Source organism: Ictidomys tridecemlineatus, chromosome 2 (genome assembly GCF_052094955.1).
Source record: "Ictidomys tridecemlineatus isolate mIctTri1 chromosome 2, mIctTri1.hap1, whole genome shotgun sequence".
NCBI classification, from domain to species: Eukaryota; Metazoa; Chordata; class Mammalia; order Rodentia; family Sciuridae; genus Ictidomys; species Ictidomys tridecemlineatus.
Genome location: NC_135478.1, coordinates 73,606,627 through 73,624,507, shown reverse-complemented (window position 1 = coordinate 73,624,507; position 17,881 = coordinate 73,606,627). Strand labels below are relative to the sequence as shown.

At 40.5% G+C, this 17,881-nt stretch overlaps 1 protein-coding gene across 12 annotated transcripts in view; it reads right to left on the bottom strand.

The window, feature by feature from the left end:
- Positions 1-17,881, bottom strand: part of Cabin1 (calcineurin binding protein 1) — a 140,569-nt gene that overhangs the window by 85,311 nt on the left and 37,377 nt on the right. For all 12 annotated transcript variants that reach the window (XM_078038883.1, XM_078038885.1, XM_078038878.1 and 9 more), the window contains 5 exons: positions 17,478-17,630; positions 16,068-16,262; positions 11,033-11,275; positions 9,673-9,844; positions 4,764-4,879 (listed from right to left, as the gene is read on the bottom strand). In XM_078038883.1, the coding sequence (XP_077895009.1) occupies positions 4,764-4,879; positions 9,673-9,844; positions 11,033-11,275; positions 16,068-16,262; positions 17,478-17,630 (879 nt within the window). The remainder of the gene's footprint in view (positions 1-4,763; positions 4,880-9,672; positions 9,845-11,032; positions 11,276-16,067; positions 16,263-17,477; positions 17,631-17,881) is intronic.

The following is a 17,881-nucleotide window of genomic DNA, read 5'->3' as shown; positions in this document are numbered from 1 at the left end:
GGAGATAATGGAGTTAAATATTGAAAACAAGTAAGTGTAAGAACATAATTCCCATTAGGGTTGAGGGAATCTCCCTCAGACAAAATATTTGTGAGGATCAGATAGAATGTGAATAATATGTTAAACAAGTTGTACCTATAGATATGAGATCCTATGGCTATTGAACTATTAGTAAACAGGCATTCTTTCCAAGTATCTATGAAATTTTATCAAAACTAGATAAAAAACAAGACTCATAAAATACCAAAAGATAATACAGACCATATCCTCTAAATGTAATTCAATAAACTTAGAAATCAATCATATAAAAATAGCAACCACTAAATATAAAAATTTCTGGGATGTACCTAAAAATGTATTGAGGGAAAACTTATATACATATATTATACTTCAATACATATATTAGGAAATTAGTATTAAAATAGCATTGTTCTCAATAAAGAAACAACAGAGTATCCCAAAGAAAATTAAAAGATAATAATATAAATAGATAATATTAAAGTGGTAATTAGTGAACTAGAAAGTAAAGAAAAAAATAGATCCAGGAACGAATAGGTTATAGTTTGAAAACATTAATATAGACCTCAGGAAAAGACTCGTTTTAAAAATCATAGGCAAACATCATGAACAGTTTTATATTAATAAGTAGACACTATTCTGAAAATATAATTGATTTGAGAAAAAATCTAAACGGATCTATATTCACTAAAGAAATCGAATTTTAGTTTAGATCTCTGTTGAAGGCTTTATTTAGAGACTACATCTTATCTCATTGAGTTGCTTAGGGCCTCACTGAGTTGCTGAGGCTAGCTTTGAACTCGAAATCCTCCTGCCTCAGCAGCTGGGATTACATCTATGTGGTACCATGATCAGCTTAGTAGTTCTTTTTATAGGAATCCACACTAGAGAAATTCTCACAAATACACATAAACAACTTGGTGGATGTTAACCTCCAAAATGTATAAATAATAATGCCATCACAATCCATAATGCCATAATATCATCATTAAGAGAATGATAATCTATTTATAGACAAAATGATACAATGTCTAGGATTTGCTTCAAAACAATGTGGGATGGAAATAGGTGGGGGAATGGCAATGCATTATAAATAAATAATTACTTTTCAGTGCTCAGCCTCTTGAAGTGTACTATACTATTACTTCTATTTTATTGTTTGGAAATTTCCATACTAAAAAGTTAAAAATAATTCAGACGCTCACACAATATATGATCCTATAAAGCAACTGAAATGAATAACCCAACATTACTTATTAAAATGAATAAACCATTGATCTATATCAATGTGGAGATATCTATGTGTTGAACTTAATAAAAGCAAGCTGCAAGAGATTATGAACCATATATTTTGTACTTAAAATTTTAAAAATCATGCAACTATATGTTGTTCAGTAATGTGCAAATACGTAATAATTAAGCATAAAAACCTGGACTACAAAGATACACACCATCTTTAATAAAGTAAGCAAGAGAGGGAAATGAATATGTTACCCTTCCTATAACTTTCTATTTTCATTAGAAGACAAGTTTGCAGCAAATACAGTAGATTATTAATATGCATACAATCTGGGTAGTGGTATGTGGAACACAGTATAAAAGGGAATACCCCAGAAAATAGTAAAGGCTCCACAGGAGAGGGGCTATCTGAGCTGGATGTGGATGAATAGATAAGAATTCCTCAACCCAAACAGAACATAAATAAGAAATTCTAACTCTAGCTAGGCATGGTGGTACACACCTATAATCCCAGAGATTTGGGAGGCTGAGAGGAGAGGAAGATAACAAGTTCAAGGCCAGCCTAAGCAACTTATCCAAGGACCTGTCTCAAAATAAAAAATAAAAAGGGCTGGAAATGTAGTTCAGTGGTAGAGCACCCATGGATTTAATTCAAAGTAGGGGGGTGGGGGTTGGAGGAGAGCTAACTCCAGAAAAGATGGGATACAAGAGAATTTCAGACTATTTCTACTCTAAGAGAAAATAATCCAAAAAAAGGGTCTCTCTGATGTTGGTCCCAAAACACAGTCTTTTACCTACAGACCATGAATCTGAGATAAACTCCACAGCACCTATGATGAGTGCTCAGGCAGCACTTCTGGATAAATGAATAAGTGTCTATTTTATTCACTCACTGAAGAAATATCACTGGGACAGAAATCTACGTCAGGCACTGCTCAACCCCTAGGGATACTTCAGACAGCAAGACAGAAAAGGTCCTGGACTCAGGGATGCAATCTAGTTGGGGAGGGGCATGCAACACAAAAAAATAGCAAGGTATCCAGCTGTAGGGGCAACAGAGAATGGAGGAACTGGGGAAGGCTGCTTCAAAAGAAGGAAAGGACCAGCCAGTCATATGTGACCCACGAGAGAGTGGCAGGCAGAAGGCATGGGGTTGAGAGTGGGGAATCTCAAGTTGGACCCTGGGCACAAAAATTAGGAAGTATAAACAAAACACAAGTGTACTCATATCACTTCTACTCTCTTAAATTCAACTGGCAGATACTGGCAGCTACAATTCACATTCTTCCAAAAAAAGACAGAGATTGAGTAAACTGTGAATAGGACCACATGCTGGCCCCTTTAGCCTTCTCTTCTCTATCAGCACCACTCCTACCCAAGGCCAGCCTACAAAGGTAGTAAAGTAACTCACTCTTCCAATTTGAATAAGGTAACTTTGTGGAAGCAATGTCCCTGTACTAGGCAACTGTCAGAGGAAAGAAAGAAGGGGGCCAATTCCTGGGTATCAAAACAGATTCCACCTAGCATAAATCTTCCCAAAATGATCCTGGAGCATAAAGATATCCCAGGGTGAGCACACAGGCCCTTGGAGCTCACAGGGTAGGGTAGACACTCAGCCATCTGGAGTTGGGGCTGGAACCTGGGCCAGAGGGTTTCCTCACCAAGTCTCCACATCCTCAGCATGATGCTTTGCCAACTGAAAGGCCCTACACATACATGAGCTCTGTACATATGCTTAATCTCCTTCAACGTATTTACTAAATAAGAACCTACTCTGTATTGCCAGGAGCAGTGGTGCACGTATGTAATCCCAACCACTCAGGAGGCTGGCAAGGTGCTAAGCAAATCAGTGAGATCCTGTCTCTAAATAAAACACAAAATAGGGCTGGGGATATGGCTCAGCGGCCAAGTGCCCCTGAGTTCAATCACTGGTATCCCCTCGCCAAAAAAAAAAAAAAAATAAGATAATTTGTGCCAGGCACAGTACTAGGTACTTGGATCCAGTCATGAAACAACTTAACAAAATTCCCTATTTTTTCACAAGCTACATTTCAGTGGAGAAGACACACAACAAATATAATAAAGAAGCAAATTATATAGCATACTACCAGGTGATGAACTATGGGGAGAGTATAGAGCAGAGGAGGAAGATACTAGGAAGGGAGGCTACAGCTGAAAAGAGGGTATGCTTGCTGAAGAGAAGGTAAAGAACAGGGGATGGCAAAATTCTTAAAGAGCCATACAGTAAATATTTCAGGCTTTGTGGGCTATAAAGTTTGTAATATATACTAGACTCTGCTACTGTACTGCAAACACAGCCATAGTTAATTTGTAAATGAGTGGATGTGGCTATGTCCCAAAAAAACTTTAAAGAGACATCAGAGACTGGGTTGGATGCCTCTCCCTTGGCAAATCCAGAATACCTGATGCTCTGTAACTTGTCTGGTATTGCTAGGCCTCCCACTCAACAGAGAGCTTTGGGGACGGGGTTAATACTGCTTATCCTCAGTAACCCCAGAGAGCTACTACCAATAAATCACAGTTGGCAAGTTCAAGGAAGTCTGCTTATGGAGGCTCACTAAAGAATTATTGACTGAATAAATTAATAGTTATTGACTGAGCAATTATAACCTGGCATAACAAGTGGTATTGGCAAATAGGACTTAAAAGACTTTGGTGGTAATGGTGAATGCAGTGACTACTTTAAAAAAATTATTATGGCCTACTTTTGTGTCCAACTAGTAACAGAATCAGCAATAACTAGTGGAACTAAATTCACCTGCTATTTAAAACCAGGTCTATAGTTCCCCGAGCCTCAGTTGCACAAGGGAACTGCTATAGTTTGGATTTTAAAAGAATTTTTTAAAAATTTTTTTATGGTGCCGGGGATTAAACCCAGAGCCTCGATTAAACCCTTGCCTTGCGAGGCAAGCACTCTACCTCTAAGCCACATTCCAAACCCTATAGCTTAAACCTTGATTGTCACCTAAAGGCCCATGTATTGGCACTATTGGAAGGTGGTAGAACCTTTAGAAGGCAGGGCCTAGTGGGAGTAAATGCTACTAGGGGCATGTTCTTAATGAGGATTTCAGGACCCCAGCTTTTTCCTATCCTTCTCGTTGCTTTTCAGCTGCTTTTCAGGTTTCCTCTACTACATGCTCTTGCCATGATGTACCTACCGCCTTGCCACAGGACCAAAAGCAATGGGACCATGTGACTCTGGACTGAAACCTCTGAAACCGTGAGCCAAAATAAATCTTTCCTCCTTATAAGTTGATTTGCTCACAATAATGGAAAACTGACTATCATAGGAACCAAGTCCAGGTTTTCTGGCAAGTCTCAATAGTCACACACATATAGAGAGTAGTCAAAGAGGCACAGTGGGCCCTCCTGCATGGAAAGGCCAAGCAAGCTCAAGGGAGCCAACACAGCTCTGTTCCTCTTGGTACTCTTCAGCCCCATCCCAACCCTGTACTAATAGCCCATGGCCTGGGGAAACCACGCACATAGAATCGTAGCAGAGCCCCATCTGAATTGCAGCACCAGGACCTTCTTCCCAAGTATTCATGGGCTGTATTGAGCAGCATGAGGGAGGAGGGGAGCATGGGCGTCTCTGACATTCCTAGAGAAGAACAGACCAACAGAAACAGAGTTAGCAGGAACAGGGGGAACTGCAAACAGGTTGCAAGGCTCTCTCTACTTTGGGGGCTTTTTTGTCTTTACAAAAGTGCCACAGAATTTCTTACTTTCCTTTATTTTCTTGTTTTTAAATAAGAATGATTTGATTTGCTTTACTAAAACATGCATATCAAAAAGCAATTCAAATCATACAGGGAAGTATAAAGAAGGAATGCTTCATTTACCAAAATACCAACCTCTAAGAATGAACCAATGTTGACATTTGGGACAAATAATTTATAATAATGGAACTCATAGTACCATTTCCTAAAATTTCTTATCTTTACACATGCCTGAATATTTCAGGAAAAAAAAAAAAAGGAAAACAGAAGGGGGGAAAAAACCCCTGAATTTCAGTTAAATATTTGGTTACCATTAGAATTATTATTAGTTTCTTAAAGAACTTCATTATTTTTGAAACTCTAGGCCATAATCTATTAGTGTCTTATGATTTGCACTTTTAGAGGGGATTAAGACAGAACATATCAGAACAGAAAATATCAGAAGGTATTACTCAGGAGAAATAACTTTCTTTCCTGAAATTTGTTTGGTACTTTTTATTATTGGTTAGCACCAGTCAAAAAAGTAAAGCACTGGTTTGAAAAAAAGGTCAGGTCATCATTAAGTTCAAGCAAGTCTTTTTTTTTTGCTCTGAGCACTAAACCCAATAGGCACTGACCTATTTCACTTTTTTTTTTTTTTTTTTGAGACAGTGTCTTGCTTAATTGCCAAGGCTGCCCTCCGACTTTTGACGCTTCTGCCTCAGCCTCTAAGTTGCTGGGGTGACAGGTATCACTATGCTCTGCTAGTCACTCCAATCCTCTGAGGGTCTTACAGTTTCCATTTACAGACATCAAATGATTGTTACATAAGATCAGTGATTCACTTTATAATATTTCCTCCTCTTCCTACCTTTCAGTTTTGTTTCATACGTTTTCTATAACCATTCCAGGTTTATAACATTTCCATTCTTTTCTACAACCACACTTAGCCCAGTTGTTTTCTCTCAACACCAATTTTAAATGGACTCGGTGCTTCTCACAAATCCCTTCTTATGAATTAGCCACTCTGACTAGGTACCAAGTTGATTCTTTAGAAAAGATTTTAAGAAGTACTCATGCGAGCTGGAGCTCCTGTTTATAATCTATTTTATAAATCTGTTTATAATTTATTATCTCTGTAATTACAAACAACTTGGCTAGATATCTTAGGCCACATATTTTTTTCCTGAGGAACTGGACAGACATATACATTATCCCAACTGCATTGACTGAAGTTATAGAGAAATCTAAAATGAGCCTAATTTTTTTTATCCCATGAAGACAATAATTACTTATTCAGCTTAGAAACCAAAATAATCTTTATCCTTTCAGTAGATGATTAACCAGGATGTATTTGATATGGCTTACAATATATTAATTTCTCTTGGTATCTACTGTACACTTGGAATCTGAAGATTCAATTTTTACTACATTTACAGATACTATCCTATATTGGACATTAGGAGGGTTGCTCCCCCTGATCCATTGCCTAAGTCTTTTCACTGGGGGCACTACTTGTCCTTACACCAAACTCCAATCCCTGTTCTCCACCTCTATCATCTTTCAATGCTTTTGAGTTCTTCACTGCATTCACCTTGTTCATTTTGGTCAAATTCATTCTGCTCCTTGCCATTTGGGTTTTTGAATTTATAATAGTGAGATTTAGTTTGCAGAGTTTTCTTTTAGTTCTTCAATTTCCTTTTTACCTCATTGTTTATCAGCTCAAAATTTCTAATTATTTTCTTGGACCAACCATATACAGAGATTCTGTCTCTCTTCCTTGATACATTCTCTGCCAGGATGAATACATCAGTTTTTTTGGTAGGCTACAGTCACTCTTTTCTTTTTGTTCCCCCAGTCCTTTATGGGGGTGGTTACAATACGTTAGTACACTTACCATGTCATTTCTTTCTGTCCTGCTCAAGGTCAGCCTAGGCAATTCCTCTAGACTCAGAGTTCTAATATATCATGGACGAATTAGCTAAACCTTCTCTTTAAAGCTACAATTTTAATTCTCCTATGTCTGCAGAGACAGACACTGTTCACCTTTAGGGTCTGCTAGAGCTTGAGACTCACCTCACCTGAAGTTACACAGTTCTCACTGAATGTGTAGTCACATTCAATGACTAAGTGAGATGAGAGTATAAAGGCCAGGCTACCTCAGCTCAGGCAGGACAGTTCTGATGGGCAACTGTCATCCAGAACTCCCTGCCAGGTTGGCCAAGGCTCTGTCAGGCCTGCATCACAATTTGACTTCTTCTTCCACCCACTTCTGCTTCTTCCTGTCCTACTTTTGCACATATTGATCCCTAATAAATCTTATTACAGTATCTGCTTCCAGAGCGCTCAATATGTATGTGGGCCACCTCTGCATCTCAGACCATCTCACCCCTGCTAAGAGTTTAGTGTGTGACAATGGCCTCACCACACATTTAGAAGTGTTTTATCCCTGAGCTCTTTCCTTCAACTTAGCCTGCTAAAGAGAGGGCAATATGGAGGGGCTTCTCTATCAGTCCATTCTATACAAATTAGAGAAAATTAATATTTCCCAGAATTTGGTCAATTTACCATCTTTCCTCAGTTTACCTAAACTGAGGAAAGATGGGGCAGAGGGAACAGAGCCACATGTGCTGTCAGTCCACCCAGAATTTTTGTCTCTTTCTTTGGCATACTTTCCAAAATTGGAGGCATATAACTCTTCCTCTTTCCTTGTCTACTTCCTAGAAGGTTTTTTTTTTTTAAGACTGTTTTTGTTTGCATAATTAATTTTGAGGGAAAGGGAAAATCTCAATATAGAAGTTTTCTTGTATTATCTTTTTTTTTTTAAGAGAAGAGAAGAAAGAGAGAGAGAGAATTTTTTTTATATTTATTTTTCAGTTTTCGGTGGACACAACATCTTTATTTTATTTTTATGTGGTGCTGAGGATCGAACCCAGCACCCTGCACATGCCAGGCAAGTGCGTTACCACTTGAGCCACATCCCCAGCCCTTCCTGTATTACTTTAGAAAAATAATAAACATTTATAGTTATAAATCTTTTACTTTTTCACTACTAAGATTTTATTTGGAAAGTAAAAAGGTATTGTTTAGTCAAGAGCTCAAAAGATGTTCATTCCCAGAAATTTATGCTAAAAAAGTAAAATGAGCGAAAGAAAAAGGGTATACATGAAGTGTTCCCCACAGTATGACCTATAAATAGAAATATTGCAGTCTTCCTAACTCAGCAGGGGGAAGAGCTCAGGAGAGCATGCACTTGGAATCAGTATTATGAAAACAAGACAATAAAATGGTGGCTGGGTTGTAACTCAGTGGTTGAGTTCTCACCTCACATGCATGAGACATTGGGTTTGATCCCCAACACCATATTAAAAAAATAAATAAATAAATAAAACAAAGATTTTTTAAAAATGGGAATAGCTTTACCAAACAAAGTCTGAAAGCCCTTTGTAGTCTGCTCTCCCTCACATACAACCCACAAACTCCAGGCCTCCTGAGTCACACTGCCACTATAGCTCCACCTCCCTAGCATCTTCTGCTCTGGATTTTCTATCAGTCTTCAGCTTCACCTCCCAGCCCACCTCAGGCAGCCTCAGGCACCTCACTAATCTCACTGGCCTAATACACAGTCAGAAAGCTCACCTCTCTCCCCTTATCACAAACCTGTCAAGGGCAGTGGAGTCTAATTCAGAGGCCTAACATATAATAAGCAGCCGAGAAATATCTGAGGAGTACACAAAATTATAGAGACAAGGAGTAGAAGGAGATAAATTAATTAAGGAGACATGTTAATTCTAGTTTTCTCTGTTCGGGTGAAAAAGGGATGAGTTTCTTTCCTCTCCACATTTCTTATTTTATAAATGACTGAGGAAAAACTTCTCAGTAAACTTAATTTTGTTAGTTAAATAAATATATAAATATGTATATTATATATACTAACAAATAGATGCATATAAGCATAGGCTGGACAGCAAACTGAATAAAAAATGAAAAAAAAAAGCAGGATTACAGCAATGATTGCTTTAGGTGTCAACTGGGTGTTGTGATATAGTTCCTTTAATTCAGTACATTTTCTACCCATATTGACCATAGTTCAAGTGCCATCTCCATCACCGGTCCTAGCTTGTCTTCTTCAGGTTCTCAATTCATGACTACTCACTACTCAGCACCTATGACACTCTAGGTACTAATTTGCTATGGTGCTTCATGGTTTTATTTCAGTCTGTTCCTGGAACAAACCTCTGAGGTAGCTGCCATTATTCCCAGTATAAATAAGGGAAAATAGAAGCTGAGGTTATATGAACTGCCAAAGGTCACATCGCACAGCCAAGAAATGACAGCTAGAATGTGGAACCTTTGCTTGCCCTTTTGGCTTCCCATTCTGGGGCTACTATGGGATTAAAGGAGCTAGCAGTATGAGACACTTCAAGGCACTCCTTAAAGTACTGGCCTTGCTGTCATTCCCTCCATGCTGCCACATGCACCAGACATGCAATACATCATACATTCATGCTTCCCATATTTACTGCACAGTGAGCTTTCTGAGTGAAGAAACAGGGAAGTTTCTGTCTCCGAGTGCCGTGAGAAATCCTGTCACACTGAAACCCAAGCCAACTAGGAGTACCTGGGTAGGGCCTTGAGACCCTAAGATAGAGGTCGAGGCAAGGACACCATGGGTCAAGGCCCAGCCCCATCAAACCTGTTGCCAGTGCACCTTCCTCTACTGGGTTCTGAAGCTGCTGCTGGTGGCACAGGGAACGGAAGGTATCCTCTTCCTGCCAGATGATCCTGTGCAGGATGATCCAGGGTAGCACTGAGGAGACATGGGGCTCCTTGGGCTCTTCCTGCACAGCCATGCTGCAGTCGATGACCTGGCAGGGGGCACCAGGGGTATCAGAGTGTGGCCAGTTCTATTCCCCACCCACCTGAAATAAGTCTCCATTGCAGTGCCCACTAGGAGATCTAGGGCATGAGGCCTGCCTACCCTCACAACTCTGGTGTGAGAACACTGACCTAGTAGCACCCCAGTAACGCATCAAGTCTCAGAGTACCCAGTGATCAAGTCACAGCATTCTTCCTCATGCCATGTGCAATTACTGAATGTGGCATGATGAGCTAATGGCCTGGGGCAAGAGACCTATAGATAAGCTACCTGAATACTAATGAGAGCAAATGCAGCAACAGGGAGTTGCAAAGGAGGGGTAAGGCAGGCAGAGGTGAGCCCTTTAAAGGAAGTTTCCAGGTGAATGGCTGTGCCCAATACCTAGAGAGGGCAGGCATATAGATGGGGCCCTAGGGGTGGCCAGAATGGCTGCTGCCAAGGAAATAGAAGAGGGGAGAGAGAGACAGTATCAATGCATCCTGAGCAGCACACCACCCAGAGGGAAATGTGAAGGGTTTTAAGCAAGGGGAGAAACACATTCATATTTCAGTTTTGGAAAAAGGCCTCTGTGGTAGGATGGTAGTTGGGCTGGAAGGGTAGAAAGATAAGCACCACCATAGGGTTGTGCTGTCACAGTTCATGTAAGAAGTGACAGTGCCTAGGCTATGACAGAACAAGGAAGATGAAGGGAGAAACAAAAGAAAGAGATGCAAAGAATGTGGGGTTGGCAGGACTTGCAGATGGCCTGAGTGGAAGTTAAGGAGAGAGCTGAGGATGGTTCAGAGGAAGGTTCTCTGCCTGGATGATATGGGGTGCTGTGATTACCTTTTAGGTAGAAGCGCCACAGCAACATGGGTGGTAGAGAGTCCTGACAGGAAGTCAAGAGGCTTAGACTTTTATCTCTATTCTGCGTCTGGCTCACTGCAAACAGACTAGGCCCTGTTCTGAGCCTGTTTTCTCTTTCTAGGACTGGTGGTTTGGGAGAATCCCATCCTGCCAAATACTACATTGACTCTAATTCCCAGACCCAGGGAGATTTGCACACAATCTCAGATCCCCAAATTGTTTGCCAGTGAGGGCAATTCATCCTCTTTGAGGTCCCTAGTTCACAGTGAAGGAGGCATCAAATTGACACACTTGCTGAGCCAGGGAAGAGAATGAAGGAAATAGGGGTTACCTGAATGAGGTTATTGGTGAGCCGGACAAGGCCAGTGGTGGAGGATGATTCCTTCAGGATGTTGCCACTGCTGTCGGCAGAGAGTGCCTGCTCAATGCCCAGTAGCAGCTGGGTCACTGTGGCTACCCACTCCTCCTTGGCTGCAGCCTCACTTGAATTCACCATCTGTTGGACAGCTTCGTTCAGAGCCACATCAGAGCATTCAAAACACTGCTGGTGATCCTTCAGCCGGAGCAAGGAGTCCTGAGCACAGGGAAAAGGGAGATGAAAGGTGCACTGTAAGCTCAGCACACCTTGGTCTCAAACCTGAGATGGGAAGAGCCGAGATGAAGAGATGAGGGACAGTACAAAAGAGAAAAAGGTCCCCAGTGCCTACACAGGTCTACACAGCTTTCAGGCATCTAAGAGGGAAGACAGTGACCTATGTGCAATGCCAGTATAATTGTCACAAGCCAGGGGACTTTCAAAAAGGCACTTTGCCTCTCTGACTCATTTTCCCCATTTATAAAAGAGGGATCCTAGAAATGAGACCACACAGTTGGCAACTGGTCAACATGAAACTGAGGGAAACAGCTCCATCAGCTCTTCCCTAAGGCATCATGTCCCTTTAGTGCCAGAGCTCTGAAGAGGACTCAGCAGAAGAGGGGCGGGCTACTGGAGAAGAACTGTTTCAGTAGAGGAGGACCTGAGCTAAAGCCACAGCAGAGACAACTGGTCAGACAGTGCTGAAGTTATTGTTCTATGAGGCCCCTCGTCCCCAATGCCAGGCAGGGCCAAGGTGCTGAGTCCTTCTCAGCCTCAGCCCTGCATCACCCCCTTGGAGGTACCATGAGTATTCAGTGAATGCGTTTATGTGCCCATGAAAGAGCTCTCAGGACACCACACAGAAATGTTATTTCTATTTTAAAAATCTCTCTGGGAGCTATCACTTTTTGCAAAGCTCCCCTCTGCCCAGGGCCCTAGAATACAACCTATTTAAACTCCTGGGAATTTTAGGTTCTTTTATCACTGGCTGGTACATGGGGAAATATAGTCTGTGAATTCACAGATCTGGCGGACTACTTGTTAGACCAGCAGGAAGTGCTTGTACCTGGTGCCCCATTGGGATCTGACATCCCCACAGCCCAGGCCCAGCAATAGCTCCTTCCTGCCTTGACATGGGTAGCCACCACTCTCTGAAGTGACATTGACAGGAGCAGAAATACCCAAACTGCATTTGAAATGTGCTGCAATATTTGAACAAACATCAAAACCTCCCAAACTTAACCCTAACTGCTAGGAAAATGGAGTCTGTATTTCTTTAGAGAAAACTGGCTGAGCCAGAGGCCACTGAGGCAAGAAGCACCTATGAAGTAGCTATGGGGTCTAAAACCAGAGTTGACTCCTCCTAGTCAAATCACTGAGCATAAAAGGGCAGATAAAGACTCTGGCCTTAAACTGTAGTCAGATTGTGGTAAAAGTTAGGGACAAGACAAAAATCCATTAGGAGTGCCTTAATATGATACAATCCTCAGGGCTCAAGGCAAGAAAGAATTTAAGTGTCAACAAATGTGGAACACAAACTATTATTGACTGTGAGCAAAACAACTGTCTATCTAAATAAAATGAGTAAAAAAACAATCAGAAATAATGGTAATTCAATAATCAGTTGGATTAAAAAAACAGGCAAAAGTTAGTAGGGTTCCTATAAACCAGCAATGTACAGTTAGGAAGTATAATACCCAACCAAAAAGATACTTCTCAAAATAGCAACCAAAAATACTAAGATCTAGAGATCAACTCATCAAGAAAAAAATTATACTGAGGGATGTAAAAGCAGCTTGCCTAAATTGGGAGACAATCCTCCCACCCTTATGGCCAAGGGTTCTAAATTCAACTCCCAACTCCAGAGAAATCAAAGGAAGTAAATTTACAAAACAAAAGATGAACATTGCTAGAAGAAAACAAGGACAAATAAATTTTTTATCTCTGGTGGTATATCCCTTGCCTGCCTCCCCTCTAGAACATGGGCTCCCTCAAAACTGCCTGCCTCTTGTCCAGTATCAGGCACCCTGTAGGTAGGAAATCAAGCCATATGTGTTAAAAAAGTAGATAAGTATTTTTTTTTTTCCCAGTCTGGAAAAGCCTGTTTAAGCAAAATGAACAAAAAACACAATTAACAAAATCACAAACATTTGAGAACATTGAAAGATCTGACCACATAAAAATCCAAAACTTTTATATGTAGAAACAAACAAAAAACAATAAAAATCACAATTTACAAGCAAACAACATACTAGCAAAAATATTTGAAAGATATGATAGAAAAAAATTAATATCAGATTAGGTAGATAAGCACTCTAGGGTTGGAGTGTAGCTCAGTGATAGAGCCCTTGCATAACATGTGGGTTTAATCCTAATACTGCAAAAAAACAAACAAAATGCCTGTTGAGCTAGTTTATGTACTGTTCAGGTGTTTTGTTTTGTTTTTGTTCTTCCTGCCTACTTTATGTACTTATCTTATTCTATAGGGCCTCATTCCTAACTACTGTTAGCATCCAACTTAGAGGACAGATATGCAATCCATATATTTTTCATTCCATATTTTCTTCAAAAGATTCCCTCTACACTGAAATTGCTTAGACAACATTCTTCAATTATTTGTAAAAGTTAGTTGATAATAGTCTTTGTCTTCTGACTAACTGAAATTAAAAAACAAAACAAAAACAAACCAAACAAAAAAACACTCTCTCAACATGAAATAGCAACGATCAGCAATCATTTATTCACAAAATTCAGGAGCTTCTATAGCATGTGGCACAGTCCTAAGGTATAGTCCTTAACACTATTCAGTGTCCATTCAAACAGTGACTCACCTATCCACATCAATTCTTCCTAAAGAATGTGGAGCTTCCTACCACATTCAGTAGGTGATTACAATGACCACAAGAGTAAGACATAGAAACAGCAGGAACATCCGACAGGAACACAGACGGAGCTGGCCTCTTCCCCCCACAGCCATCCTGGGGTAACACTCCTCTGACCCTCCCACACACTGCCATGCTGGGCCACCCAATAGCCTGCTATGATAACTTAGGTCAGATACATCTCATTTCCTAATCTCAGCTTGGTTCTGCCTGACCTCCTTAGCCAGGGTCTACAGTCTGCCTCCCCATTCCCTGTTCCCTCCCTAAGCCAACTCTTTCCTCCCTTTTCACCAGGGCTTTGCTGCCCGATTTTTGCCCATAGTTGCACCTCTTAATTCCTTCCTAGTTCAAGAAAGTTAATGACTGAAATGCCACATGTAATCTGAACAAAAAGCTGGGATAAGACTGTTGTCTCTTTCCAAATTAAGAGGTAAGAATCCAATAATATAATATACACAATGTGATTAGTGGTACAAACCATAAAGGACCAGGATTCCAGACCAGTCAATGCCACCAAATACATTACTATTGTCCATGTTTGTCCCTCTGTCCAATTAGGCATAGAGTTTGGTGGCACTAATGACAGAGGCACCTCCATGGTACCTGCTATGTGCCAGGCCCTGTTCTAACACACATTAGCTTGCATAATCCTCATGGCAGGCCTGAGGTAAGAAAACTTGCCACCCCAATCCTAGTAATGAGGAACTGAGGCTCAGAGAGTTGAGCAATTAACTCTCCAAGGCAACTGCTGGCTCCATGGCGGGTTCCAAAATGATTTTCTTCCTAAAGAACAGAGGTATGAAGGGAGCTACCAGAGGGCATGTGCAGCTTCAAACAAGATGTTGCTATTCTTTTTCTTCAACTATGCAGTTGTACACAGATCTTTATTTTATCTTGATTCTTTACACTGTACAGGTATTTTATCAATTTTATATCTATTCAACAGTTAAAGAGCACAAAAGCAAAGATGGATGAATAAATAGGTGGATGGATGGATAACATTCTGACATTTCTTTCTTCCTCTGCCATACAAAAGTTCAGAGTCTCTAAATGGCAATCATCAAGAATATAGGCAACAATAAATATTGATGAGGATATGAGGAGAAAGGTAAACTCATACATTGCAAATTGGTACAACCACTGTGGAAAGCAGTATGAGATTCCTCAGAAAACTGGTAATGGAACCACCATTTGACACAACTATCCCCCTCCTCGGTTTATACCCAAAGGACTTAAAATCAGCATACTGAAGTAATGAAATCACATCAATATTTATAGAAGCTCAATTTTCAATAGCTATTGAAGCTCAATTTACAATAGCTAAACTATGGAACCAACCTAGGTGTCTTTCAGCAGATGAATGGATAAAGAAAATGTGATATGCATATATATATATATATATATATATATATATATATATATATATGCATATGTGTGTGTGTGTATGTATGTGTATGTGTGTGTGTGTATATATATATATATTTTCATTCAATGGAATATTACTCAGCTTTAAAAAAGAATGAAATATGGCATTTGCCAGTAATGGATGGAGTTGGAGAGTATCATGCTGGGCAAAATAAGCCAATCCCCAAAAAATAAAGGCCAAATGTTTTCTCTAATATGCAGATGCTAATTCACAATAAGGTAGGGGGCACTAAAGAAGAATAGAGTTACCTTAGATTCAGTAGAGGGAAGGGAAGGGAGGGGACATAGGGATAGAAAGGATACAACAAAAAAGACATTATTACTTTATGTATATATGTGACTGCATGACCAATGTGATTCTACAACATGTACACTCAGAAAAATGAGAAATTATGTCCCATCTATGTATGATATATCAAAGTAAATAAATGCATTAAACGGCTATGTATAACTAATTAAAACAAATAAAAAAGTTAAATTAAAAACAAAACATTGTGAGCCACAAAGAACTCTAGAACCTGCATTCCTAGATTCTAATATTCCCCCAGTTTTGAACATCTTCTGAATAACATTTTCATAGAGCCAGGTTTAATAGTTTGGACTCCCACTTTTCTAAGTATGTGTTCTCAAGGGCTACTTCAGAGCCTCCAGAGAACACACACATGCACAAGCAAAAGTGAGAAATACAGACAGGGAGCACAAACCTGTAGCAGAAGCAACTGGGCTGGCCTCTCAGGAATAGAAGTCATAAATTCTAGATGTTTGGCCCGGTCAAACCCACTGGTGCACAAAGTGGGGCGGAGCAGATGCACAACAGCTTTGTAGTCACCTGCCTCATAAAGCCGCTGAATCTCCTCCAGGGACTGGCACCGTTCTAGTGACTTCAGGTTCTTATCAATCTGAAAAAGGTCCAAAGATGTTGTCTGATGGTAAACCCTTCACACCCTCCCAGAATATAGTCAGTGTTTCCATTTATCCCATCCAGATGAGGATAAATTAGATGTTGTCCCCTACCCTCAACTCAAGCCAAAAATAATATGAGTGTTCACATAAATATATGTGCTTTTTAAAGTATTTATATTAAGGTCAAGTCATTTAGTTCTTTAATAAAAAAATATACCCAAACCCCAAAACCACCACAGAAGCAGAGGGGTTCCAGAACAACATCTACTATAATAGTCAAGATAGCCTTGTGGGCTGGCACAATGGTAAATGCCTGTAATTCCAGCAGCTTGGGAGGCTGAGACAGGAGGATCATGACTTCAAAGCCTCAGCAACTTGGTGAGGCCCTAAGCAATTCAGCAAGATCCTGTCTCTAAATAAATTATCAAAAAGGGTCTGGGAATGTGGCTCAGTGGTTAAATGTCCTTGGGTTCAATCCTCAATACAAAAAAAAAAAAAAAAAAGACAACCTTGTGGTCACAGTTCAGCAAACCAGATTTTCAGAACTACAGTGTCAGGCTGCCAGACCTAGGGAGATTAGGCACTCATAACTAACCCATAGAACCATTTCTTTATATGGCCTGATGCAGTTTCAGTACACAGGAAGGAGGGCACTGTCATAGTTCTCCAGAGCCTGTTCCATGTCTCCCTAGTTAGAAGGAAAACCAAATCAAGAAACAGGGGCAAAAGTCAGGGAACTGGACTTGCCCTGAAAACAACCTTGAAGAGTCTACAGGCTACTTTCAGACAAGGTGGACATTACAGATGTGGAACTGCAACAGGACTAAGGTTGCACAAAAAAAAAAAAAGAGTGCCATTTAAGTGGAGTCTATCTAGCATGTGTGCTAGGCACCACTATTCCACCCTCATGGGCACATCAACAATTGTCTTCATCAGCTGACATTTCCCTCTAGCTCTGCTAGAATTGCCACCACACACAGTCAGGGGAACTGAACATAATTTAACTAAATTATGCTAGCAGAAACTTCCATATCTGCCACTGGGCAAGCCAGAACTACCTCTCCTAGGCCTCTCCTGCCCTCTCTTCAGGAGCCCTGCTTAGCATCCAGGAGGTTCTCTTCTTCTTCAGGGACAGGTCAGGTCTGGTCTAACTCGGTCAACTCAGAATAAATCTTTTGACTAAGAAAACACTATTAAAAACTCCTACTCACCTCCTCCAGGGAAACGATGGAGTCATTGTGGAGGTTGGGCAGCCGGATAACAATGTCCCTTTGCTCAGCCCCTGCCTCTGCTTGGATGGCAATGGAACTCTGGAGCATTTCTGTGCAGATGTCATAGTTCTCCAGAGCCTGCTCCATGTCTCCCTAGTTAGAAGGAAAACCAAATCAAGAAACAGGGGCAAAAGTCAGGGAACTGTCATGATGTGCCAGGTTCTTCACATTCCTGATCTCAATGGACAATGGGTGCCCTCAGAGCAGAGTTTTAATCCAATTACAGCTCTACTCCCCTAAAAGGATCTGGCATACTTTGGATCTGGCACACATTTTTGAGCTGGGGCTCAACAAATATTTACTAAATGCTTGAAAAAACGAATGATCCATACCACAATTCTAAG